The following is a 26,863-nucleotide window of genomic DNA, read 5'->3' as shown; positions in this document are numbered from 1 at the left end:
TTGGATCAGTGTTTTAAATAGCAGCTGTCTCGGGTTTTGGGATCTTTTCACCCACCCTACCTTCTTCTGCCCTATAAAAGAAAATGGTTACTGGTGAGGCCAGTGCATCCATAGGATGAATGGACCATGTTCCAGCCTTTAGCCTTGGACTTGAGTCACTGCAATGGTTCTTGGATATTGCCATGTCGCCACTCTCACTGGCAAAGCCTTGTTCCGGGAAGGGAATGTGCAATTTATAGAGCTGTGTCCTCTAATAGGAAGCTGGTGTAGCATAGTGGCTCTATGAATGGGAAAGCCCAGGGTTTAAATCTTCTGCCACAAACTCACTCAGGTTGGTGTGGTGCAGTGATTTGGGTGCTGGAGAAGGACTGGTGAGAGATCCAGGTGCAAATCTGCACTCAGCTGTGATGCTCCTAGGGCAACCATGGGTCAGTTGCTAGATCTCTCAGGCAAACCTATCTCAAAGAGATGTTAGGAGGTTAAAAATGGGAGTGATAATCCAACAACATCTGGGGAGTACATTGGCTTTATAGACCATTGTGTGTTAGACAAATAGTTAAAGGTAGTTTTATCATGATCCCAAAGAGATGAGAGATCTTATGCAGAGGTGGGCAATTGTGCTGCATTGAGGGCCAAGCTAGGAGGCCCTTTTGTCTAACTTATCATCATTTTCTCACATTTCTCTCTCTCTTTTTACCTTTCAGTTCCTTCCCTCTCTCAACATTTATCGGAAATCTTGCTCCCAGGATAACTACAATCAAACAGCACTTCAGGAAAGCGTAGCGTCTTTTGCAACATGACCTGTGCAAATACAAGTATGTAATGACGCTAAATTTGGGGGGGGGGACTGAAAACTTGTTGTTAGGCTTCAAGCAAAGTGGGAGGAATTTGGGTAGGAGAAAATGGCCTAATTTGAAGTCAAAAACCTACCTCATTAGAGGTCAAAAAAATGTGGGTCCTCGTCCTATATAACTGGCCCACCACTGGTACCTTTCTGTCATACGGCCTTCCACATCACCAAAGTTGGTCTCCCATGGCGTCAGAGACTTCAGATTTTAGCCCAGAGAATTATGCACCAGCTTCTTGTTTGCCAGGCCACAATAGCTGGGCAGAGTCATGAAGGCAATATACAGTTACCTCAGCTGCTCTCCCTTTTTATGGTTCTTCATCCACAGATAAAGATAAAAACCACAGAGCCTAGGGCTTGTCGATCAGAAGGTCGGCAGTTCGAATCCCCGCGATGGGGTGAGCTCCCATTGCTCGTTCCCTGCTCCTGCCAGCCTAGCAGTTCGAAAGCATGTCAAAGTGCAAGTACAGTGGTACTTCGGGTTAAGAACTTAATTTGTTCTGGAGGTCCGTTCTTAACCTGAAACTGTTCTTAACCTGAGAACCACTTTAGCTAATGAGGCCTCCCGCTGCCGCTGCGCCATTTCTGCACAATTTCTGTTCTCATCCTGAAGCAAAGTTCTTAACCCGAGGCACTATTTCTGGGTTAGCAGAGTCTGTAACCTGAAGCATCTGTAACCTGAAGCATCTGTAACCCGAGGTACCACTGTAGATAAATAGGTAACACTCCAGCGGTAAGGTAAACGGTGTTTCCGTGCGCTGCTCTGGTCCACCAGAAGCAGCTTAGTCATGCTGGCCACATGACCCGGAAGCTGTATGCCGGCTCCCTCGGCCAGTAAAGCGAGATAAGCACCGCAACCCCAATGTCGTTCACGACTGGACCTAATGGTCAGGGGTCCCTTTACCTTTACCTTTATCCTCAAACTGGTCATGGGATGGACAGCCCTTCAAACAGAGGACTGTCCCTTTAAAGCTGGAAATTTGGCTGTCCTACATCTGCTTCTCTCGCGCTCTCATATTGCCTGCCACCCACATCTGTTCACCTAATTACTACCCCTTGCTCTACCTCGCCCCAACTTGCTGCATGCCACAACTGCCTTAGCACTGAGTGCCCAGCAAAGGATTCGGTGTGGAACTGAGGTTTGCGCGAAACCATCTTCTGCAAACACATGTTGTGTTTTGCACACTCTTTCTGTTGCAGAGCCCTTAGCCCTCATATTTTCCAGCTTTCCTCATCTTCCACCACAGCTCGCAACTTGCTTTAAGAAGTCTCAGGGTGGCAAAATCCGTGCCAGACCTTAGATTTTGTATTTGCACAATGATCTAGTAAATATACACATAGCCCTGTGATGTGACCCTCTCTCCCTTCCTCCTCCTCTGTTACATTCCTTTTTAAATTTTAAAGCAGGCAAGCATGTCAAGGTTACAATGCTGATGGATTTGAGAGATAGACATGTAGGCATGAGATTTGTTCATCAAACACTGGATGTCACCATTGTACCACACAAACATCACTGATATCAAGGGGTGGTACAGCTCCCATTAGGCTCAAGCCAGTTTTCTTCATGTGGAAAAGAATTCTGCCTCTTTCTCTCCGTTTGCAGCCAAGATAATATTGGGCCTCCCCCCTCCACTGTGCATAGAAATCTGAACTTAATATTAATGCTCTTCTGTGAGCAGACTTGATTTCAAAGCTGCTACCACGGGTCACATTGGATGCAGATTCTGCCATCTGCAGAAACTGGGGCTGCATCAGATGTTCGTTAATTTCAAATTCATTTTAAAATAGGGATAATCAATGCAATCAAACAAATCCTCAGAAAATACTAGGCTTACTTGAACATTTGTGTGAGTTCAGACTTCTCTGTAGCAACCTTCTCTGCCCTCACTGTCCTCCCGTTCGTTTGCCTTCGCTGACATTCAAGGTGACCCCCATGTCACCTTTGCTTGTGGGTGTATATAATATCATCACCTCTGATGTCCCATCATGACATTATCTGGCATCACCAGTTAAGCATCAGCTGGCTGAGATGTTACACAAAATATAATACCAGTTGCCAGGGAATTGTTTTTTGGGCAAGTGTGTATTGTTAGGGATCTGTAATCTTTTTGTTTGTTTGTTTGTAAGGAAGCGAACTTGGGAGATGCTCCTGCTGTTAGATGGTGTTGTAAAACTGTATTGCATTCTTGTCCTGCAAAATATAAATGTTTAATGCTGCCCTTTAATAATGTGCATTTCCACACTGTAAGGGTAAAGGATGTCTTCGCTTCTTGTTTCATATTCATGTTGCTTTCTAATGTGTTTTCTGGATGTACATAAAAAAATGGAATGAACACAAAAGCCTGAAAAGAGATGATAGCCTTTTCAGAGAGCTGATGGCAATTCGAAAAAGTTTGTTGATCTTGATCCTTGCACACTGCGCAGGTTTCACTTTTGCTTCTGGAAGACAACTTTGCATGGTGTTGGTTTTCTCTGCATAGTTTCAAAGACCTCCAAAACTGGGAAGGGGGGGGGGGATCAGCAGGCCACATGCAGGGCTGGATTTAGGTTTGATGAGGCCCTAAACTACTGAAGGTAATGGGGCCCTTTATATGTCCAGCTGTCCTTTGTCAACAACAGATTGTTGCTGGGTTTTTTGTGTTGAATATATGCTGTTTGGTAATTTATGGACCTAATAGGTATCTAAAGCCATTTGCACATAACAAAAAACTGTATTTTATCAAAGTACATCCACTTATTTTTTCCTTTAATTTTTTTGGGCCCCCCCCAAGAGAGTGGTGCCCTAAGCTATAGCTTGTTTAGCTTATACATAAATCCGGCACTGGCCACATGGCAGCATAAAGCAATAGCACTTGTATCCACTGGTTTCTGTGACTCAAGTCTAGTGTTATAAAAGGGAGTGAGTTCATGACTGATTTGCACGTAGTCTAGGTTAGCTAGGTAACATAACTGAGCAGTTCTATAGCACAAACAGAAAACCTGCAAGATCTCAATGAACTTCCCACTGTAAGATCAATAAACATCAGCCAGCCTGGCCAGGGAGGTTCAGATAATCTGATGTTGTTTGTTAAATTTGTGTACAGCCCTTTAGCTGTAGATCTCAGGGCAGTTCACACAATTAAAAAAAATCTAATCTAGAGGATCTATAATCTAGAGCAGGGTTTCCCAAACTTGGGTCTTCAGCTGTTTTTAGACTACTCATCATCCTGAGCTAGCAGGACCAGTGGTCAGGGATGATGGAAACTGTAGTCCATAAACAGCTGGAGACCCTGATCTAGAGCAGTGTTTCTTAACCAGGCCCCCCCCCCCCCGGATATTCCAAGGGTGGCTACAGGAGAAATTATATAATGTATATAGTTATAAAAATTATAAATAAAACATGATCACATGTTCTATTTACAAACAAAATAGCTACCTTTCTACTGGTAGGATAGGGGGGCCACAGGAAGGAAACAAGGTCAGAAGGGGGCCATGGTTGGAAAAAGTTTGAGAAACACTGATCTGGAGGATACCAGGCTGGGGAAGCCTGGTGAAAACTCTCCAGTCTGAATCTTTGCATTTCTAAATTGGAATACAGTTAGCCAGCCCAAGTTACTTTGGAAGATCCCAGGGATATCATTGGACTATGCTGAGCCTAAACCATTAAACTTTTTTTAATCAAAGCCCCCATGAGGTTTGGGAGTCAACATGGATAATGTCTTATATTGGTGCACGATAAGCTCCCAGTGACCCACCTTCGTCATGATTCACTTTGAAGCACCCAGATTTCCAGGGTTACCTGTTGCAATGCCCATTTTTAATCATGTCCCGATTAAGTTCACTGGTTTGAACCATTGCCATGTTTAGTAAGTCTTTTTAATCAACACTTGCGGTCTTTGGATACAGATCACCCGAAAGCCCGGATAATGACTACCACTCTAGTAGTGACACAGCATGTTTTGAGAGAGGACAGGGGGACAGAGGGGAATTATCTCCTGTATGGATCCACTGCATCTGAGGTGACTGAAGAAACTGAATATATCAAACAGGTATGATGTTTCACATGAGTGTATTAACTTTACCTTATGCGGTGCCACAGCACTCTTCCATCTAGCCCTGGAGTAGCCAATGTGGCGCTCTCTCCAGATATTGTTGAGCTCTGCCATTTGGATATAGCTATAAATGAATCGACATTTTAAAGCAAATGTCTTGAATTTTGGGTTTTCGCTCTGACTCTGGTGGTGTGGGTAACTCAGGCTTGGTGGCAGCTGGGGGGGCTATCGGGCGATTGTCCTGAAAAAAGCTCAACAACTTTTTGTGTCCAGATTTTTACCTCTTGGAATATGGCAACCCTATCCAAAAAAGAAAACTGAAGCTTTTTTTTTTTTTTTTTTAATGATATTAAGGCCGCTTTTTGATACGGTATATAAGGTTTGGTGAAACTTTTGAACTGCGTTTGTACAGTATTTGGTCCACAGTGCAATCCTATGCATGTCTACGTAGAGGTAAGCCCCATTGTGCCAAATAGGGCTTTACTACCAGGTAAGCACGTAGAAAGGATTGCTGCTTTAGATTTATAAGAACAGAACATCAAGGATGATGAAGAAGAACAGTTTGGATTTGATATCCCGCTTTATCACAACCCGAAGGAGTCTCAAAGCGGCTAACATTCTCCTTTCCCTTCCTCCCCCACAACAAACACTCTGTGAGGTGAGTGTGGCTGAGAGACTTCAGAGAAGTGTGACCCAGCAGCTGCATGTGGAGGAGCAGAGACACGAACCTGGTTCACCAGATTACGAGTCTACCGCTGTTAACCACTACACCACACTGACTCCTTTTGCTTTCCTCCTGCAGATTAGATCAACACTAGCAAAAGTTCAGCCTCTGCTGTGTAGAAATGACTCGAGTCATGGGGCTGGAAACATCATGCTGGATTCAAAGGTTTGGAAGACTTTTTGTGCTTAAAATGTATAATACAAGGGCTACGTTGTGTTTGGTTACCTTGCAGTGTGCATGACAGTCACCCTCTCTGTAGAGCAGTGCTGGGGAATCGCAGGCCTGGGGTCCAAATGTGTTCCTACAGGCTTTTTTGTCTGGCCCTTTTGTTTATCCTCCCACCGCAGGCCACATTGATCACTGGCCACCCTCAAATGCTTCTGCTGGGCTGCAATGTTCTCTTGAATTCAGATAATACCTCTCGAAGGACAGACACAGAGAATCGTAGAATTGTAGGAATTGGAAGGGACTCCAAGGGTCATCCCGTTCAACCCCCTCTAATGCAGGGGTTCATAGAATCATAGAGTTGGAAGAGACCACAAGGGCCATCCAGTCCAACCCCCTGCCAAGCAGGAAACACCATCAAAGCATTCCTGACAGATGGCTGTCAAGCCTCCGCTTAAAGACCTCCAAAGAAGGAGACTCCACCACACTCCTGGGCAGCAAATTCCACTGTCAAACAGCTCTTACTAGATCATACATGATAGATGACTATCCAACATCTGCTTACAAACCTCCAAGGAACAAGAGTCCACCACCTTTCAAGGGAGTCTTTTCCACTGACAAGCAGCTCCTTTATACTTATGCCTTTTACATGGGAGACACACCTGTTGCTCCACTAACTTGTGCCTCTAGAGCTGCCTGCCACTGGCATGTGGCCCTGGGAGGGCTGGCCCAGAGAGGAGTGCGGCCCTTGGCTGAATCAGATCCTCACCCCTGTTATAGAGTAAGAAGGTGCTTGCTGACTGATGCCCACTCTTGACTCCCACAAGAACTTGTGGGAAGCAAGTGCGGATTTTGTGCAACACGACTGGTTCTGCCACCCTGGGCGCTGTGGGGATTTGCAACATAGTGAATTGAGCAGAATGGAAGTTGACAGGTGGGGGTGCCAATTTTTGGCCTCTGAAATTTTAAAGACCCAAGTCCGCCAGTGTGGGAAGGGCCATAGCTCATTGGGAGAGCATTTTACTTGCACGCAGAAGCTCCCAATCCCCAGCATCTTCCTTTACTTCTAGGAGAGGCTCCCTCCCTGAAACCCTGGAGAGTCACAGCCAGCCAGTGTAGACAAGGCTGAGCTGGATGGACCGATGGTCAGACTCAGTATAAGCCAACTTCCTGTGTTTCCAGGAATCTTCCCTGCAGGTTTTTGAAAGCAATGGCCAAATAATTCAATTTCTACTGTTGTGCTGGCGAAATGGCAGGACTCGCCAATTGTCCTGAGAAGCTGATGCTAGAGGATCAGGCTGCTTGTTAACCAGGAGGTTGTGGGCCTCTCTGAACACAAGGCAAGATGAATGTTCACCAAGAATGTTAGGGAATTACGTGTGGCTTTTCGCTGTCTGCTGCCACTGATCTGCAAACCTAGGCAGAATGGCTTTGCTGCCTGATGCAGAGTTCCAAGCGCTAATTAATCTTGCAGGCAGAGAATATCTTCCTGGGGGAATCAAAAGCTGTTATTTATCAGGTCTGTTGTGCTAATGCTTTCAAATATGAAACCCCCGGGAGCTGAGCAAATAGAACATGATTTTTTTTTATTGGTGTGTGTGTGTGTGTAATATAAACACTCTTGGGTCTCACTTCAATGTGGAGATGAGGACAGGGCAAGAACCTTTGGCTTGCAAAAGTAATCTTGGGAACGCCAATGATGCCTGTCTGCCAAAAGCTACTTGTCCAATTGCCTCCGTGTCAGTCAGTCAGTTTTATTACGGCAAAAGCCAGCAGTACAGAAAATCATAAATCCAGACAGAGAAAAATCAGCAACAACATCACCAGAGATAAAACAATTACACAAAGGAACTTTACAATGTGGTATTCAATAAAAGAGATTTACGCTTCTCAATAGCTAAAGTGCAGAATTTAGCCACATCATATGATACTAGACTTGAAGAATCCTCCAGAAGATATTTTCGTAAAATTTCGGGGGAGGATGCCAAATAGTGTTGTAAGGGTGTAAACTTTGTTAAAAGGGGTAAAATATATCGAGCACGTTCTTCACTATAGAATTCGCAAAATAAAAGGATGTGAGTAACGGATTCTACCTTGTTAGACATGCAGGGGCAGAGACGCGCATGCATTGGAACCTTCATAATCCGTGTTAATATCAGAGCAAGCTGATGTATACAAGGTCAGCTGGCTTTCCCATCTGGCCCAGTATTGCTTGCTCTGCCTTGCAGCTGCTCCCCCTAGGTCTCAAGCAGAAGACACTGCTATCCTTTAACTAGGGATGCCAACAAAAATTGAGTCTAGAACCTTCAGCCTGCAAAGCATGTGCTCCTACTGAATTGTGGCCCCTCTCTGTGTTAATTAGGGTGACTTAAAAACATCCTAACAACCCCCTTTGGATTTTGGGGTTCTGAACGACCTCACTTTGTGTCCAGAGTGGCACAGATGCATTGGGCATCAACACAACTTTGTTCAAACCACAGAATGTGAGCAGTTTCCCCACAGTTTTTAGTTCCCTCCACCCACCCACCCCTCTATAGGTTACCAGCAGCCTTGTACCTGACACAGTTCAGGAACTCTAAGAAAGCAGAAAAATCAGTGCAGCTTTGAAATCAGTGGTAAGCAGCAGTGCAGTTTTGAAAGATGCATTCTGCCATCTTGATTCAAAATGGTGCCCAATTGTATCCAAAGATAGACAAAAACTTGCTCCTTGAGTTCAGGAACCATTATTTGGTAACGATAGCTTACCAGGTGCCCAAATGCATAGTGGGCAAACAAACAACTTTCCAAAACACACACATATAGTTAGCGGAGCGCTCGGACTTTATATGTTCCTTGGTTAAATCTCAGTTTGGAAAACAATCACGAAGCGCTAGTGCAATCACATTAAGGTTCTTCTTGTTGTTGTTGTTGTTGTTGTTGTTGTTGTTGTTGTTGTTGTGGTTGTGCTTTAATAAACATATGAGCATATGCATCCATAACGAAGCAAGGCAGATGTGAAGTGAAAATGGCAGCATATGTTAATTCTGAATCCAATTAATCTGAAGCAGAATGAGTCCGCAGAATGATAATGAAATGGGGGGAAATTGACCATCATTAACATGATTTCATATTAGCCATATTCTGAAGGATCTGAATTGCAACCTGATCACAACGCCCTCTCCTCCAGCTACAAGGAGACCGTGGAAAAGATGAACAAAGCAGAACAGGAACTGTCACGTGTGAATAAGGAAAACGAAGTTTTAAAGATCAAGGTGTGTCCATGTTTCTGCATGTAAAATAAGTATTTCTGTGTCCTTGCCTACAAAGAAATCTCATTCATGTTTCAGCTTAGTTCTGCAAAATATTTTTGGTTCCTTGTTGGCTTTGAAATTGAGAGGATTAGAATATGCAAACGGCTGAGGTGTCAAACCTGTTTCTGGAGCACAGAACTTCAGACTGCGGCAGGGAGATTGCACATTTGAATGCTTCGCCGTGTAAAACACATCTTGCATATGAAAAACTAGACCTTGGGAAGAAGCATTCGAGGCCAATGCTTCACTTGTTTGTTTAGAATCTGTATCCCACACTTCATCATAGATGATCTCAGGGTGCGTAACGACGATTTAAAATACAATAAAATGGAGAGAGAAGGGGCGGATAAAAAAGCAGTCAAAATAGCTCATTTTCCAGAGTGTAGTTCATATAGACATATAGTCATACTGGGTCCCACTTGAACTACTGCAATGTGCTCTATGTGGGGCTACCTTTGAAGGTGACTTGGAAACCACAACTAATCCAGAATGTGGCAGCTAGTCTAGTGACTGGGAGCCACCGATGGGACCATGTAACACCAGTCCTAAAGGATGTACTCTGGCTCCCAGTACATTTCTGAGCACAATTCAAAGTGTTGGTGCTGACCTTTAAAGCCCTAAATGGCCTCAACCCTGTGTACCTGAAGGAGCGTCTCCACCCCCAACATTCAGCCCAGACACTGAGGTCCAGCTCTGAGGGCCTTCTGGCGGTTCCCTCACTGCGAGAAGTGAGGTTACAGGGAACCAGGCAGAGGGCCTTCTTGGTGGTGGCACCTGCTCTGTGGAACGCCCTCCCATCAGATGTCATGGAAATAAACAACTATCTGACTTTTAGAGGACATCCGAAGGCAGCCCTGTATCAGGAAGTTTTTAATGTTTGATGTTTTATTATGCTTTTATATTGGTTGGAAGCTGGCCAGAGTTGCTGGGGCAACCGAGGACTCAGCTATACAGCTGCAAATATAGTGTTTTAAGTGCATTATACAAATGTGACACCAGATGTTGATGGTGAGCTAATGGCAATATATATATATATATATATATATATATATATATATATATATATATATATAGGCTTTCAATGGTTGCTCATGAAGAATCAGCCAAACGCAGCACTTCTAAGCTAAGTTCTTTATTGTACAGATTATTTACAGTGGAGCAAAAAGTTCAGCGTCCATTTCCTCACTTGTCAGAGTCCAGGAATGAACCTTTCCGGTTCTTTTTCCAGCAAAGAAAATGTGGGATTCTGAACCCCCGCCTCCCCCGCCTGTTGTCTCCTTCAAGCGTGGGAACCTGACCCTGTTCCACGCTGACCTCACGATGCTGAGGCTCTGTGATCTTGTCAGAGCCCCTGCACTGCCTTCCTGCTTCCGCCTCCCTCTCCCCACTGGAGGAATGGAAACGTCCAGAGGAGGAGGGGGGGAGGACGAGGACGAGCTTGTGAAATGCACGGGAGGTTCCCTATACCTCAAGCCCTCCCGCAACCCCACCGAGAGCAGTGAGGGGGGTTTCCTGACAATATATATTTAAACTTTTTTTTTTTTTAAAACAACATTTTCACAGTTTTTAAAAAATATGTGTGTAGATTTCACCCCAGTCAGATGTGTAGGGTACAAAAGTAATAATAATAATAATAATAATAATAATAATAATAATAATAATAATAATAGCTGGAGAGAAATGAAAGAATTTAGCTAGTGCCAATAGATAGAGATTGTTGGCACTTTCTACATCTGGGGGATGAGGTGAGAAGGCGAGGGGGGCATTGCCAAGAAGGATTTATGGAGGGTCATAAATGCTCTGACTTCACTCAGTGATAGCATTGCCAAGAGTGCAATATGGGGGAGTGGCACTTGCAGACCAAAACCAAGATGCGTAATCTCCTTCCTTGTGTGCTGGTTTTGCACATGCTGGTACATTTACATTTCTTTCTTGTGGGCGAGCATTCAATCGTGCCATTTTTCCTCACCCCCACGGCAGTTTGAAATAGTACGATCCAGGAACAAAATGCTGGCCACTGTGAGAACAAAATGCTGGACGAGATGGGCCTTTGGCCTCTTCCAGAAGGGGCTTGTCTCATGTTTTCATGGACGGCAGTGGAAGCTACCCCATCAAGAATTTGCATAAGCTACTAGCCCCTGGCCTTGAATGTGCAAGGGATGGTGAACTTTGCATTAGCTTGGCAGTGTCTGGAGCCACTGTGTGAGGCTCAGGGTTGAAACTCAAGATTGCTGTGGAACATAATGGACATGTCTGCAAAATATTAGAAGTAAACACACGGTAGGCACTGAGCTTTTGAAAGCTTGCTTGCTTGGCACCTCCCCAGCAAACCAATGCTAGTGTGTTGCCACCGTTTTAACTTAAAGTCCCAGCTGTTTTTCAAAAGCAGGTCTGGGAGGAAGGTGGGCACACTCTTCCTAGTTGCTTGGCAACCGCCAGATGCAGTTGAATAAGTCTTTCCTGTGTTTACTGGACAGCCTGGGCTTTCTGCAGAGCAGGACAGATGAATTTAAGGTGAAAGGGGAGGGCGGGGAGTCAAAGCAGCTGTACAATCAAGAGGAAGGTAAAAAAAATTTATCAAGGCAGTCTAAATTTCCCACTGTGACAACAATGAACCTCTCCTGCCTGGCGTTGCCCTCTCAGTTAGTCTCCATACTCCATAGCTGCCTGCAGAGGCAACTAATAATATATACCATACTTGGATATTTTATCCATTAGGTTGCAATTTAAAGTATCCTTGCCACATTTTGAGTCAACTGCTTTTCAAGAGCAGCCTGCATGCACATATATGCAGAGATGGATGTGTGCACAACTGTGGGTGTGCATGAGTCTGCATGTGTGTGCGCACACACACACAGAGGGAGGGAGGGAGGGAGAATGTTAACAAGACGTTTAAGTTGTCTAGATTAGAGCTGCCATGTGTCCAGACTTTCCCTGACATCTCCAGAATTTCAAAGGCAGATTTGACATCCGAGGGGGGATTTCCAAAAGATGGTTTCCTTTAAAAATAAAAATAAAAAATTGGGATGTCCTGGTTTTTACTTTTTGAAATATGGCAACCCTAGTCTAGACCAGGCATGGGCAAACTCGGCCCTCCAGATGTTTTGGGACTACAACTCCCATCATCCCTAGCTAGCAGGGCCAGTGGTCAGGGATGATGGGAACTGTAGTCCCAACATGCCTGGTCTAGATGAATATAGGAGTGTGGACTCTCTTCCTATTGTCTCTCATCCGCTTTGGCTGCCACCTGGTGGTGGTTGCCAACTATTGCAGCTAAAAATACCTTTAAGATACCAATACTAAGTTGTATGATCATAGAATCATAGAATCATAGAGTTGGAAGAGACCACAAGGGCCATCTAGTCCAACCCCCTGCCAAGCAGGAAACACCATCAAAGCATTCATGACAGATGGCTGTCAAGCCTCCGCTTAAAGACCTCCAAAGAAGGAGACTCCACCACACTCCTTGGCAGCAAATTTCACTGTCGAACAGCTCTTACTGTCAGGAAGTTCTTCCTAATGTTTAGGTGGAATCTTCTTTCTTGTAGTTTGAATCCATTGCTCCGTGTCCGCTTCTCTGGAGCAGCAGAAAACAACCTTTCTCCCTCCTCTATATGACATCCAATGGTTGCATGAGATTAAGGCAGCTCATGCAACAGATCTTTCTCTTCCCTCCCCCAGTATCCTCAAAAGACATTTTCCAGAATTTGAGGGTGGCCTCTAATACTCCTGCCTCAGCATGTTTTCAGGGAAATGCCCGAACAGAAATACTGTACAGTTTCCCCTCTATTGATGCCCATGCAAAGGATTTTGGTGCCTTGGGAAACAGAGATAACCCACAGTCCCTCACAGATGAGACACAGCAGAGGTGGAGAAGCTCTAGCCCATGTTCCAAATTTGGCCTGTGAGACATGTCCAGGTACCCACCTTGTGACATGAGGTTTGGGGCAGGTAACAATGTGACAGGAGCAGCTGGGTGACCCCATGGGGCACTTGATCACATAGCTGCTCGCCACAAAAAGCAAACTTCAAATCCCCTTTTCCTTTGCTTTTTAAAGGCAGTGTTTTAACCTGGTATGCTGTCTAGCAATGGTTTGGAATATTACAGGGGTTTTGCTTGCTGTTGTTTCATCTTAATATACCCATTTTACACATGCATCTATTTTACACTGTTGCCGTCCACCCTGACTTGTTGGAACTGGATGGTCAACAACATCCTAGATAAGTAATTTGTGCATATTGGTCGTCTCCAGCTTGACGCTTTGAGAGCAGCGGGCATGGAGACTATGAAGAACGTGTCGCATAAACTCCAGGAGGATTACAAGAAGCGCTCGGAAGAGCTCAAGAAAAGGCACGAAGGGGCTATTCACGTAATGAAGGTATGATCTTGCGTGGTCAGCAGTGACTGCTGGTTGCTTTGAATAGGTAGTGAGAAAGGGGTTGGCCACACGACACCCATGAGTTGTTCAGATTTAGCACTAAAGAGCAGGTTTTCTGGAGAAAGCAGCAGGTCAAAGGCAAAACTGCTCAGATCCATGCCTAGAAAATGCCAGACAAGCGGAAGTGTAGACGAGGCCTAAGTGTAGTTCAGAACCAGGGGTCATCTTTGTTTAATGCCCAACCAACTACAATTTGTAACCAAAGTTTGCTCTTGGCTTACCTACCGTGGTTTCAAAGTAAACCATTAGCTGTGGTTGATTGTAATGTGTGAAATGAACTGAAGTCGGTTGCCTGTGTATCTCTGAGCATCGCTTCCTCCTCTTTCTACTGCAGGCCCGCAAGCTTGAGCAAGAACAAAAGTTGCAACAAAGCACAGACCATCTCAGTCAGCTGAACGTGCAACTGCATGAGAAGTACACCCAGATTGAAGAACTGGAGAAACGGGTGCAAAGGATGGAAGAGGTGAGATTCTGTTTCATCAGCTATGTGGGCAGGGTGCTCGTTGTGCAAGAGCACAGACAAACCCCTCACCACCACAACAATCCCTTCAAAACATGTATCTGGTATTAGAAGTTTATTAGGAGTCCTAGCTTCCAAACATACAACACCCCTCCCCCCCCCCCATTTTGGGGCTGAAAGCATGTGAGTAGTGCTTGATGAAATAATGCAAGACAAAAAAGTAGCTATGAGTGGACCTTCCCCCTCCCAGCATGACTAGCTGCTCCTGTGACAAGAACAGAGGACAACATAGAAATGGGATAAATAATTTCATTGATTGAATTCATATCCCAACCTTCCTCTGCAAGGAGGTCCTCGGGAGGCAAACAAACCTACTTCTTTTTTAAGCATTCTAAAACAATTTAAACCCCAAAACTCAATGGGTGACCATGGGCCAGTCACCATCTCTTAGCCTAACCTACCTCACAGAGTTGTTGTAAGGACAAAAGTGGAGGAGAACAATTTGCACCACCTTGAGATCATTGGAAGATAAAGGTGGTATGTAGATGTAAATAATGAATGGGCTTGAGGGCATCCTGATCAAGTTTGCAGATGACACCAAATTGGGAGGGGTGGCTAATACCTCAGAGGACAGGATCACACTTCAGAATGACCTTAACAGATTAGAGAACTGGGCCAAAGCAAACAAAATGAATTTTAACAGGGAGAAATGTAAAGTACTACACTTGGGCAAAAAAATTGAAAGGCACAAATACAGGATGGGTGACACCTGGCTTAAGAGCAGTACATGTGAAAAGGATCTAGGAGTCTTGGTAGACCATAAACTTGACATGAGTCAACAGTGTGATGCAGCAGCTAAAAAAGCCAATGCAATTCTGGGCTGCATCAATAGGAGTATAGCATCTAGATCAAGGGAAGTAATAGTACCACTGTATTCCGCTCTGGTCAGACCTCACCTGGAATACTGTGTCCAGTTCTGGGCACCACAGTTCAAGAAGGATACTGACAAGCTGGAATGTGTCCAGAAGAGGGCAACCAAAATGGTCAAAGGCCTGGAAACGATGCCTTATGAGGAACGGCTTAGGGAGCTGGGTATGTTTAGCCTGGAGAAGAGAAGGTTAAGGGGTGATATGATAGCCATGTTCAAATATATAAAAGGATGTCATGTAGAGGAGGGAGAAAGGTTGTTCTCTGCTGCTCCAGAGAAGTGGACATGGGGCAATGGATTCAAACTACAAGAAAGAAGATTCCACCTAAACATTAGGAAGAACTTCCTGACAGTAAGAGCTGTTCGGCAGTGGAATTTGCTGCCAAAGAGTGTGGTGGAGTCTCCTTCTTTGGAGGTCCTTAAGCGGAGGCTTGACAGCCATCTGTCAGGAATGCTTTGATGGTGTTTCCTGCTTGGCAGGGGGTTGGACTGGATGGCCCTTGTGGTATCTTCCAACTCTATGATTCTATGATAACAACAACAACAACAACAACAACAACAACAACAACAGGTGTTAGAGTTTAAAATGTTTAAAAAGTATTTCAGGAATGATATGAATCAGAGTTAAGCATCAGGTTCCCCACCTCTGTTCTGGATGTACGTTTTCCTTTTAACTAAAGGTTCATGTGCTGCTGTTTGCCTTTTAACCAGTAAAGCCATAGACTGTTGCTTGAGCATTGCATTTGTATTATTAATACTTTTAATTGAACACAGCAGGTTGGAAAAACCATTGCTGGGAAAAGGGGTGTTGTGTGTGTGTGTTTTCTAAGAATCTGATCATTGTTCTCTGCCTGTTAAATATATTTCTCTGCACCAGTGAATATGCAGTTTTCGCAACGGAAATGGAAAACTACAAATATTTGCAAGTTTCCCGGTTGTGGGAGGATTCTTGCACTGCCCCCAGCTTGTGTTTGCAGGTGCTCTACAATGGGGAATGCTGTGTGAGGACTGAGAATCTGTTTTCTAACAAGGGTGAAAATAGGAGAATTTAATTTGCTTTTTAAAAAAAATCTTGCTGCTCCATTGGTAATTAGTAGAAAGATGCCCGTTTATGAGAGAGCTTTGGAGCTTACAAACGCCTACCATTCTCATTCTTTGTCATCATTCAAGCACACTGGCAAACCCTTTTTTCAGAATCCTTCCAGCGCTGCCAGCGAACAATCACCACCTCCTTCATAGTAAATAGTGATTAGCAATGAGAAGTGATTGCAACGAACATATTACTTAAAATCCAAGCATCGCCATCTGTTCTGTTATTAACTTGGAAGTCAATGGGATCACATTCCATTAATAGAGTCTCAGCCAAGGAGTCAGATTGAGAAGACTTTTAAATGTGAAATAATTAAATGTGTAGTGCTTTGCTACAGTTCTGGAGGCTTCTTCCCAATGGAAAATAGTAGAGGAAAACTGGTGAGCCTATTGTGAAGTTGTCAGGTAGTCTTTCTGCTGGTAATAATCTCATTCAGCTAATCTTCTCTGCTTTGCAACTGCTAGGAGAGATTTGCTGAGCGAGGTAACAGCCCAGCATAAATTTCTTTCTTCATATTTATTGGGTATTTATTTCATTTACACCCCACCTTCTTACAATAGAACTCTCCATGCAAGACACTCCATTTTGCTGCTGAATGTTTTAGGGGATGATGGCTCCTTCGCCATGGTTAAGGAAGAGGTCTCAGCTTGCATGTGATGCTAAGACAGGGTTAATATTAACTAAGGTTTATAAACCAGCTGCAAACCTTGGCTAACAAGTGACTGTTAACCATAGTCGAGCTGCTGGGCTGGGTTCGAACATATATCCAAGCCATCGTTTGATAAACCTTGGTTTAGTGTTATGTGCTAAGCAGGTTGTTCATTCAGATCTAGCTAGAGGCATATGTACAGAGTCATTATGCCTTTGGTTGCTTGACTCAGTTCATATGTGTAGCCCTGGGCAGATCTTCTGCAGTGATTCTCATCATTTGGGGAGAGGGGGCATTATGCTGCAGTTGAATTCAGACCATTACAGAAAATGAAAGCAGAAATAGGAAATGCAAAGTGAGTAAAGCTTTGACGACCTACCATTCTTAGAAACCCTGAAACTTCTTTATTCATAAAAAAACCCAATATTGCCTCGAGTGTGAGAGCCTTGTGACTTTGCTGTTTCCTAGGAGAAGAAAACACTGAAAGAAAAGAAGCGTTGTTTAAAGAAGAAACTACAAGAGATGATGTCAAATGCTGAAAATATCTCAAGGTTTGCACATAACACATGACTTTAAAAAAAAACTTCTGTGAGCATTTCTTTAGCTTTTGAATAGCAAAGATAGTACAAACTTTGCAATAATAGTGAAACATATTTTTTGTGTGTGTTGGGCCCTTGCCTAAAAAGAGGGCAAGCATCTGTAAAAACACAAGGAGAGCCCTGCTGGATGAGGCCAAAAGCTCATCATAGTCCAGGATCCTGTGCTCAAAGCGGCCAAGAAGATGCTTAAGGGTAGTGCTATTTTTCTAGTAAAAGAGGTGCTGGAACTCACCATGAATACCTCCATCTCTTAGAATGGCAATGGTGCCCACCTGAGAGATGCCAGAACTGATTTCTAGCGAGTTCTAGCTGAAAAAAAAGCCCTGCTTATGGGAAGCCCACAAGCAAGACCTGAACATAACAGCACCCGTCTCGCTTGTGATTCCTAGCCATAATGTTCATGAAGATTTTATGTAGTTTGCCACACCTTCGTTACCCTTCAGTTTTCTACCCTGTAGTGATTTTCCAACATGCAAACTCCCTTACTTTCCCTTCTTCTCTCTACCAGCTGTGTGAAAGTTCAGACAGAGATCTCGACACTTCAGGAGCAAATTAGCCACTTGGAGCACATGATCCATTCTCAGCACCAAAGCTTACACGGTGTGATTCAACAGGTTAGAGCCTTCTAATCATACCCTAGTAGCAAATTGGCCCCCCAGGTGTGGATTTCTAGGCAGCTAAACCAGCACAACAACACAGACACACAAAAGTGGGAAATATCAGTGGACTTGGAGAATCGTCAAGGTTTGCAGATGAACAAAAAATACTTTGAGGGGTGGTCAAAAAACATTTCTCATAGGGGAAAATCCCCCCAGTGAGCCATGAAATGCTGGTTGACTGTTGGGAGACAATAGAAAACCACAACAGAGGGGTGAAGGAATGGAGTATCTTTTAGAAGGGTATGTACATTTTGTTGTGGAGGATCCCACATCTTTGATTTGTCAAAGAACATTATCACTTCCTGTTTACTTGGGAAGACTTGCAGAAACAGTTGCATTCCAGATTTTTATTTAACTTAGTTTGGCCAATAGGTCACCATGGCCAAGAAGACTGTATTAATCTCAGCACTAAGAAAGGCTTCCTTAAATGGAGTTTGATTGGTTTTGATAGCTGGTGGCTACTTGAATGTACTCTATCTGTTTAGATGAGGTCTGGGGAGGAACATTTTGTCACTTTGATTATAGCCAGTGAAGTCTGAGTTTTCCAGCTGGCTGGCAAGCAAGGATCTATTTGCTGTGGAGACAATTGATAGCACTGGCCCAATCCCTGTTGCTCAAAATGCCCTAAGTCATAGTCGTCGTCTTCTTCTCAATTAATATATTTATTAAATTTGTATACTGCCCTCCATCTGAATAATACAGGGTGGTTCATAATATAACAATACAAAATGGAAACATAAAATACACAATAAAAACAAGAACAAAATCAAAAGCAGACCAATAACCTCCCTCCCACAAACACAGTTTCTGACAGCCTATATATTTTAATGTTACAACGACACATTTAAAAGCAAGGAATGGCTAGCTTGTGGTGCTAATTGCTGTACAGAGTCCACATTTAGTTTAGCTGTATTTGGAGCAGAGGAAAAGTAAGGGGTCATTGGATTACGCTGGTGGAAACTCAGCGAAATGTGTTTAAATCTACATTCAAATATTGCACATGCAAAGAGAACGTGACCCTACAAGTACTCATGTCATGTACTCTCTACTCTTAAGAAAGCTGACACTGTAGAAATCTACCCCAGTCATATACTCATAGAAGTGAGGAACCACAAAACAGCGCTTCATTCGTACATCACTTTAAACCATAGTTAACATTAACTATGGATTAAAGGTGATGGTGTGTAGCATACTGATGCACGCTTGCTAAAATCCTGGGCACTTTGGTCCTTCTCTGCTCCTGCTGGTATGCTGCTGGGAGCTAAACCATGGTTTGACAGAGCCTTTCCCTGAACCAAGTTTAACTATGGTTTTAAGTATACCGGTATACTCAGGGGCGTTCCTAGCCCCTTGGCTGCCCGGGGCGGGAAGCCAAGAGGCACCCCTGGGGGCGGGGTGTCGCCGCGCGCTCGTGTGTGTGTCATGACGCGCGCGCGGCGACGGGCGGGGCGGGGCGCGCGCGGCGACGCCCCGCCCCCGCGGGGTGCCGGGCGGGGGCTTTTGGAGCGTTTTTGGGCTGCAAAGAGTCCTGAAGCCGCTGCTGTAGCACAAATGGGGTGCTACAGCAGCGGCTTCAGGACTCTTTGCAGCCCAAAAACGCTCCCCAAGCTCCCGCCCGGCATCCCCGGGGGCGGGGCATCGCGGCGTGTGCGTCATGACGCACGCACACACGGCGACGCCCCGCCCCCGGGGGGGGTGCCTGACGCAGGCTTTTGGAGCCTCTGCAGCCCGCGAAAAGCCACTGGAGGGCGGGGGCTATTTTGGGTGCTGCCGGGGCAGAGCCGCAGGAGCGGCCAGCGAGGGGGGTGACACCCCGACTCGCTGGCGGCCCCTGCGGCTCCACCCCGGCAGTGCCGAAAATAGCCTAAAAAGAATTTAAAAAAAAATTGTAGGAAAAAAGCCCAGTGGGCGGGGCAGCCCCCCATGTGTCACCCCCAGCGGGGGTGCTGCCCGGGGCCCCCCCGCCCCCTCCGCCCCCCCTGCGACGCCCCTGGGTATACTGTATATGGTTTAAAGTGACGTGCAAACCAGGCTACTCTCATAGCTCTGTGGATGTGATTTAACAAAATTGCATCCAATACATTTTGTTGCTAATTGTATTTCTCCGATTTTATTTTATTTTTAGATTGAAGAACTGAACAATGAACTGAAACAACAAGATGAAAGAATAGAAGGGCTGAAAGAAAAGATTGAGATACTCCAAGCAAAGGTAAAGAAATTACGGTGTGTGAGTGTTTATGGTGATGTTGTGAGCCTATTGTACAACTCTACAGTTGCTTCTTTTTTTTGCACAACTGAGAGCAGTTCTCCTCATTAAGCAGGCCAAGTCATTCTGGGCTGTGGAACCTCAATTGTATTTTTGATGCTCCCTCGTAGAGAAAGTTCAGTGCAACTAGTAAATTAGCACACTGGTGCAAAAGATGTGCTAATCTTTCATGGTTTCTATATAGTATGTGAAATTCTGAAGCAGCGGAATTTTAAGAGTTTTGCTATAGACAAACAGACAGTCCAGCTCTTTGCTCATCTAATTGGGTTTGTAGCATCTCAAATATTGCAGGGGTGCTGGAGCGTTACTGAAACTTAACAGTTACTACAATAAGCATTTCCTCCTTCCTGTTAGCATCCCATTTCGTTGTTAACACTATGCAAAAGGCCCTCTGCTTGTGGAATGCTCTTCCCTGAGATGCTCGCCTGATGCTTTTGTTACGCATCTCTCCCCCCCCTTTTTCTTTTTTGAAGTATTTTTTAATTAAAGATTTCTTGATTTACAAAAGTATGTGCAATGTCTCTCTCTCGTATTTTTTACATGCATCATTTTTAGAAATCAGTTACCGGTACATTTGTTGAGAAATTGGGAAGAAAAGGGGGGAAAGAGGTGGACTTTGGGGTGACGATGTTTCTATTTTACTTAATATATGTAGGGTTTGGTGTCAGCGATGCTTGTGCAGGTTCTCTTTTGTTCGCTTGTGTTCCTTTGGTGGTGAGAGAGGTTGGGGTTGGCCTAAGGTGTGGTTGTTCATTTGTGATTGGCTTTGATGATCCATAACACCCACCCACCCACCCCACTCACACATGAAAACAAAGACCATCACAGTTACGCATCTTTAGGCACTATGCAAAAGCATTCCCCTTCTCCCAGGCTTTTGGCTAATTAAACAATCTATGACCTTTTAAATTGGGACGTGGGTGGCACTGTGGGTTAAACCACAGAGCCTAGGGCTTGCCGACCGGAAGGTCGGCGGTTCGAATCCCCGCAACGGGGTGAGCTCCCATTGCTCGGTCCCTGCTCCTGCCCACCTAGCAGTTAGAAAGCACGCCAGTGCAAATAGATAAATAGGTACCGCTGCGGCGGGAAGGTAAACAGCGTTTCCATGTGCTGCTCTGGTTCGCCAGAAGCGGCTTAGTCAAGCTTGCCACATGATCCGGAAGCTGTACACCGGCTCCCTTGGCCAGTAACGCAAGATGAGCGCCGCAACCCCAGAGTGGGACACGACTGGACCTAATGGTCAGGGGTCCCTTTACCTTTACCTTTTATGACCTTTTAAACTGTGGAGGGTATTGTTTTCATTTGTTGCCATGGTGTGGATTTTTGTATTTTTATATTCTAAACTTCCCCGTAATCTTCAGGTGGAAGGGCAGTATAGAAATTTAATAAATAAAATTATTATTTTATTTTATTTTATTTTATTGTTATTTAACGAAGCTTATTGTCTAGTTGAATGTTTTCACTACCATTTAGATAAATGAGATCGGCATGTGCTCTACCTGACTTAGCTTAATATTTTGCACTCGGATGAAATAAACGATATGTGTTCTCACCTCCTACTTCCAGAACAAAGAACTAAAGTACAAAGTGGAATTCTATTCCAGCCAGTCGAGACCAAAGGCCTCTAAAGCTGTTTCAGCAAAGTAAGACTTTTTTTTTTTTTTTAAAATAGCAATCCAGCAGTTTTCTTGTTACGCAATTGCTTTTTGTTTGGATATTTAAGCAGCAGTGTATTAGGATCACCTCAGTTCCCCTGCCCCCATCTCTCCCCTGGTCGTGAATTTCTGAGCTTTTAGAAAGGATGGAAAAAATAGTGTAAAAGAAAACATGTGACATCGAGCATTCCCTAAACCATGTTTTGTTTCTGGCACTGCAGAGGCCCCTCGCCACAGAAAATCAGTGCTAGCCAATATGGTCAATAATAATAATAATAATAATAATAATTTATACCCCGCCCATCTGACTGGATTTCCCCAGCCACTCTTCCAACAAAAATCAAAATACATTAAAATATCACACATTAAAAGCTTCCCTAAATAATGGTCAAGAATGATGGGTGTTCCAGTCCAATGACATCTGGAAGGCCACATACTGTATTCTCTGTTCTCAACATAGACCAGGGGTGAAACTAGGCTTTATTTCACCTGGGTCAAATACCCAGTTTGGCACACCCCCACCCCGACGCATTTACAGCACATACAGGCTGGGAGCCTCAATGACATGACACCGCTCTTGAGGCTTCACCTGCGGCAGAAAAACACAGCTAGCCCAAGGCTGCACACCTGATCCTATAGGGACACAGTTACCCCATTCAGGACCAGGGAATTCCCCACACCTGCCCACCTTTTATCCCCTAGAAATGGTACTTCTGTCTTGTCTGGATTCGACTTCAATCCGTTAACCGCCATCCACCCTCCAACCGCCTCCAGACACTCACACAAGACATTCACTGCCATCACCGGATGGATTATATCCTTTTAGTACAATGCAAAATTGAAACTATCTGATGTTTTGCGCTGTATTCCGGCTGGCAACCTGTTTAGTGAGGAAGCAATTCATAGCCTAGATACCGAGGGACGTTTTTCTTCCCAAAGTGGCAAGATCTTTAAAAGGCAGCTGATAACATTTGTTTGCTGTCACAGTCCAAACTGAGACAGTCTGTTACTTCGCACAGGAACTCTGCAAACCCCATTGCTTATTGCCCTCAGCCAGCTAATGGAGAAAGGGTGTCTTCCTCAGTGCCATTTTGGCATGATGCGCTCTTTGGTCAAGCCATCCGAATGAAGCGCATGTGAAATTGCCTGCAGGCTGCCATTGAAGCCGCATGAACTCTTGGCTCAATTTCAAAAGGGCAGATAGAAATGAATGTGTGGTAGAGGCCTGCCATGCTGATGGATGTTGCATGGAAATTCATCACAGCTTTTCGGTTGCTGATTGGTTCTCAAGCGTGGCTTTCTCTGCTGAAGAAGACGCCAGCTCTTGCCTTGCGATCTGTTGCTAGTTCATCTGAGGTCCATCAAAAGGACTGCATCTTGCCCATCCTTCTGTTCTGACTGATGCAGAGCATGTGGGTGTCTATTACAGGCCAACCACTTGGTTTGCTCTCCTCAGTTATTAATAAGCAGTCCATCTGCTCTGCTTTCTGGACGGCAGGGAGAGAGATTGGCTTCTAAGAACAAGGCTAAAGAGAATAATGGGGAATGCTGGCATGAGATTTCTATCTTTGGCTGCCTGTACTCTACTTCAAATTCTAAGCACCAGCAGAGATATAGGAACTTGCCTTCTACTGAGTCAAACTAGCTCAGTACCAAGAATGGAGAATCTGTGACCCTCTTGATGTTGCTGGACCACAGTTCCCATCATCCCTGGTCATTGCCCGTGCTAGCTTGGGATCATGGGAGATAAGAGTCCAACAACATCTGAGGGGGCTACAGGTTCCCCATCCCTGGTCTGCATTGACTGTTAGCAGCTCTCCAGAATTTCAGACCTGGGGCCTCTCCCAGCTCAATTGGAGATGCTAGATTGAACTTGGTTCAGATTCAATGCCCAGCCACAAACTGGTGTTACATCTGAATGTAGCTGCAGAGAACAGAATATTTCACAACATGTGCAACAGTTTTAGATGGTTCCAGGGCAGACCTACTGCCTAGTAACATTTCACATGCATGGACAGTTCTCAAATATTCAAGGTATGTCTTTATCTCAGTAATGGTTACAACAACCCTCTGATGCCTTCATATTGCAGAAGATGCCCCGAGGCTAAGATAATAGCGGGTTCCATAAAACCACCCACTCAGCTTATAGCAGATGTGAGATTTGAATCAGATCTTCCTTGCTTGCTCTTCAGTCTCTTAACTGCTGTGCTAGAAATGATGGAAGGCATTATTGAGTGTGCCTTTACTCTCCAGTCACTTGCATACATCTAAAGGTTCCTCAAAGCTACAATGCAGGAGTGGGGAAGCTGTGACCATCCAGATGTTGGTGGGCTACAGCTCCCATCATTCTTGGCCATTGGCCAGGCAGTCTGGAGATGCTGGGAGTTGGAGTCCAACATCATTTGGAAGGCCACATGTTCCCCATAATACTGGCCTGGAAATTCACCTTCAGAATGTCACATTCAGGTATGCTTGGCTTGCCTTGAAAAATGTAGTTGGGGAAGTTCTCTCTCCACCAGATAGTTCTAATAGCTACTTTCCACAAAAGCTAGATTCAGCTTCCATTTTCAAAGAGAGTATTCACAACTGATCACAGAATCAGAGTTGGAAGGTACCCAGAGGCTCATCTAGTCCAACCCTCTGCTATGCAGGAATCTGCAGCTGTCCCTTATGGGGATCAGACCTGCAACCTTGGTGTTAATTAAGACCACACTCTAACCAACTGAGCTATCAAATTATTACAAGATGCTGGAGCAGGTAGATAGTTCAATTGGGTTGTGCTAGCAAATCTCCCTGGGGGATGAAGCTGGACCGTCTTGGTGAGCAGTCGGCTGAATTAGATGGACCATTGATCTATTCTATACAGCATGATGACGGCAGTTCTTAAGGCTATTCTTAAGTTATTGACTCACTGCAGAGTACTGGAACAGGATTCATTTGCACAAAGTTATGTTTTACCCGTAACTGGATGTATGGCTCACCTGTAATCTTCTTCTTCACCAGGCTTGATGGATGTACACCATACACCATGATTTCCAGACTCCATAAGTGAAGCATCTCTATGAAGCACAGGGCATATTTTTTTTTTGGCAGATCCTCCGGAAGGATCCCATTTTTGTTGACATCATTTCATGGATTACTCTTCCATGCGGTTCTCTTTGAAATAGGATGCATAGGAGAGAGAGAAAAGTCTACCCATCCTCCACCCTCTACCCATCACATCGTGTTTGGTCTTCTGTTAATGCAGATGGAACCACAGGATGGCTGTCCAATGAACGAAGTGGAGTCAGATGTTGAGGAGGAGCTTCAGGGGAGACTGGGCAGATTCTTATTTATTTATTTATTTATTGACTGTAGCTCTGTGGCTATTCCCCACCAGTGATGAAGATTCACTGCCTTGACTCATTAACTCATACAGAATAAATTTCAGAACATTATTCACGCTGCGTGGAGGTCTGATGAAGCTGATCCTCACTAGGAACAGGAAGAGGATTATTGCATGCCCTTCACCTTGAAGTACCAGGGTGGGTTACAACAATTTAACAAGCACCACAAAAAAACAGTTTAAAACAACTTGCCGTTCCCAAAATAGGGTGGATCCTAAAAATTATGCACCCCGAGTGTCAAGGGCCAGGAGAAAAAGGTGCACCTTCAGCATTCAGTGCAGTTGCCAGATGTCATTCTGCAAGGATTTTTGATTGATATTTATTACGGCCATTGGCCCATCGCGCACAATTTTTCAAACAACATATAAATACTTAGCCTTTCAACTTAAAACTTCGAGAGACTAAGCAGTAAATTTACAACATAAAACATCACCCCCTATTCATAAATTTATAAAAACATCAATTAAGGTATCACATAATTACATCATGAGTCATGATTTAAAAGGAACGTCCAAGCCTTCCAGAAGTCCGTTTTTCTTCTTTTGGGATAGGACGCTGATCAGAAATCTGGCCATTCTGCAAGGAGGGACTTCCACAACTCAGGGGCTGCGGCAGAGAATGCCCTCTCCTGGACCGCAGATACACTCTGAATTTCTGAGGGAGGTGGAACTATGAAGAGAACACCCTCTGCTGATCTTAACACAAGAGTGTCTATCGGAAAGAAGATGTTTCAGATATTTGGGCCCTAAATTGTTTAGAGCTTTAAACTTAGGTGAGCATCTTGAATTGAACCCCAAAACTAACTGGCAACCATTGTAAAATAAAAAATTCCTTCCAGTAGCACCTTAGAGACCAACTAAGTTAGTTCTTGGTGTGCATGCACACGAAAGCTCATACCAAGAACTAACTTAGTTGGTCTCTAAGGTGCTACTGGAAGGAATTTTTTTATTTATTTTGTTTTGACTATGGCAGACCAACACGGCTACCTACCTGTAACTGGCAACCATTGCAGCTTTTTTTAAAAGGGGTTTTACATTGTGATGCCTTGTTTCTCCCAAAGTCACAGCCTTGTTGGAATCAAGCATGGCTCGGACTCCCAGCTTCTGCCTGCAGCCTGCTTTTTGCTCACTTCACACACAACTCTGGCCTTTGTCCTTCTCACTACCAGCCCGATGAGGGAGGGGTCCTACCCATTTGCCCTCTGGCACAAAGCAACTTCCCTTCTCATACTAAAGACCAGTAAAGGGACCCCTGACAGTTAAGTCCAGTCGCAGACGACTCTGGGGTTGCGGCGCTCATCTTGCTTTACAAGCCAAGGGAGCCGCGGTTCATCCGCAGACAATTTTTCTGGGTCATGTGGCCAGCATGACTTAAGCCGCTTCTGGCAAAATCAGAGCAGCGCACGGAAATGCTGTTTATCTTCCTGCCGGAGCAGTAGGCTACCTATTTATCTACTTGCACTTTTGGGCGTGCTTTCGAACTGCTAGATTGGCAGGAGCTGGGACCGAACAACAGGAGCTCACCCCGTCGGGGGGATTCAAACCACCAACCTTTAGATCGGCAAGCCCAAGACTCAGTGGTTTAGGTCACAGCACCACCCGTACTTAGGGCCATTAACAAGAAACTTGCCTGGCTCCTTCAACAGTGTCTCTGTAGGAATTTAAGCTGGAGCTTT

The 26,863-nt window shown here is 44.6% G+C and overlaps 1 protein-coding gene across 1 annotated transcript; it reads left to right on the top strand.

Annotated features, from left to right (window-relative positions):
* Positions 1–704: 704 nt before the first annotated feature.
* Positions 705–24,871, top strand: CCDC68 (coiled-coil domain containing 68). Its single transcript, XM_033164584.1, has 11 exons — positions 705–815; positions 4,733–4,875; positions 5,681–5,767; positions 8,881–9,018; positions 13,311–13,436; positions 13,831–13,959; positions 17,092–17,174; positions 17,731–17,836; positions 20,007–20,090; positions 21,714–21,790; positions 24,806–24,871. Exons 1-11 carry the CDS (start codon positions 797–799, stop codon positions 24,852–24,854), a joined length of 1,041 nt encoding a protein of 346 aa, XP_033020475.1. The 5' UTR covers positions 705–796; the 3' UTR covers positions 24,855–24,871.
* Positions 24,872–26,863: the final 1,992 nt, after the last annotated feature.

This window comes from Lacerta agilis, chromosome 11 (assembly GCF_009819535.1).
Source record: "Lacerta agilis isolate rLacAgi1 chromosome 11, rLacAgi1.pri, whole genome shotgun sequence".
NCBI lineage: Eukaryota > Metazoa > Chordata > Lepidosauria > Squamata > Lacertidae > Lacerta > Lacerta agilis.
The sequence above is the reverse complement of the archived record's forward strand: the minus strand, read 5'-3'. Positions and strand labels throughout refer to the sequence as shown.